Genomic DNA, 1349 nt, shown 5'->3' on the forward strand with positions numbered 1-1349 from the left:
CCTTCCCCCAACATACTCCTCGTCTCCCCATTAAAGAAAACCTTCAGGCTTCGTCTCGTCTCACTCTTTCTCTTTCTATACGTATGTGCTTACAGTTATATAATAATATACATAGAACAGCTTGACGATAAACAAAATGGCGGATGGTGAAGAGGAGCTCTGCATTTGCCCGAGTTTCAACAGCTATTCGGCAGATGGGATTGCAGAAATTGCTAACAAAGTCACGGGACTTAACACAACCGACACTGAAGACGATGAGAATAATGATGATGAATTTGAGTTTGCTTTGGTAGGTGAAAACCAAAGGATTTTGGCTGAGGAATTCATCTATGACTGCCAAATCAAGCAAGTGTTTCCCGTATTTAACCGCGATCTTTTGGTAAGTTATGACGATTATGATAAAGGTTTGTCTGGTGAAGGAGTGGAGAGTATTAGAATTCCTTTGAAGAAGAATTTTATGGAGAAGTGCAAGAATGATTATCCTTCATCATCCTTATCGGAAGCCGATGAGTTGGAGATTATACCTCCGGGAACTTACTGTGTATGGAGGCCTGAATTCTCTGAGTCATCGCCGAGTCAATGTAAAAAGAGCAAGTCCACGGGATCAGGGTCGAAGCGGTGGAAGTTCCGAGATTTGGTCCGCCGATGCAACAGCGAGGGCAAGGACTCTTTCATCCTTTTAACACCGAAACACAAAGAAGAAAAACCAAAAGAAAATGTAAATTCAAAAAAATCAAAAGCGAAGCGAGTCGTCTCCGGCGAGAAATCGGCGGCTAATTCACTTCATGAAGCATTTTATGTACGTAACAGAGCAATAAAGGAAAGTGATAAGAGAAAATCGTATTTACCGTACAGGCAAGACCTGGTAGGATTTTTCCCTAACGCAAATGGATTGGGCAGGAGGAGTTTTCCAGCTTTCTGGAATATGCATTGTTTTCGTAATGTTCATTATTTTCTTCCTTATAGCAAAATCAAATGTCTATTTACGGGAGAAATGTTATAGCCTTTAAAGCAAATAAAAAATGATTATGAGATATACCTCTGTCTGACCTAAAAATTTGAATTAAAAATCAAATCAAAAATTCATAGTTAATTTTAATTGTATATTTCATGGTATCCACAATTTTTAACTACACGTTCTATCAATTTATCAAAATTTTTTTTTATTAAAAATCTAATTTCTGTCTAAGTCAAATAGAGGCATAATATATTTGTTTGTGATTTGGGTGAATCTATGTTATAAGATATTAAATGAAAGCGTGGTGGGAAATGAATATATTTTTATGATGAGTTAGTTTGTATTATGTTGGAGCTTAACACTACCTCAATTGATCGACACGACCAACCTC

General features: G+C 37.2%; 1 protein-coding gene across 1 annotated transcript; it reads left to right on the forward strand.

Annotated features, from left to right (window-relative positions):
- Window positions 1–136: 136 nt before the first annotated feature.
- LOC111385793 lies at window positions 137–1003 on the forward strand. Its single transcript, XM_023010206.1, has one exon. The coding sequence runs from the start codon at window positions 137–139 to the stop codon at window positions 1001–1003; it is 867 nt and encodes a 288-aa protein (XP_022865974.1).
- Window positions 1004–1349: the final 346 nt, after the last annotated feature.

This window comes from Olea europaea, unplaced genomic scaffold (genome assembly GCF_002742605.1).
Source record: "Olea europaea var. sylvestris unplaced genomic scaffold, O_europaea_v1 scaffold3286, whole genome shotgun sequence".
Lineage (NCBI taxonomy): Eukaryota > Viridiplantae > Streptophyta > Magnoliopsida > Lamiales > Oleaceae > Olea > Olea europaea.

Bases quoted from the DNA above. Each gene is read 5' to 3' on its own strand.
- LOC111385793 (XM_023010206.1), top strand. From the start codon at position 137: ATGGCGGATGGTGAAGAGGAGCTCTGCATTTGCCCGAGTTTCAACAGC.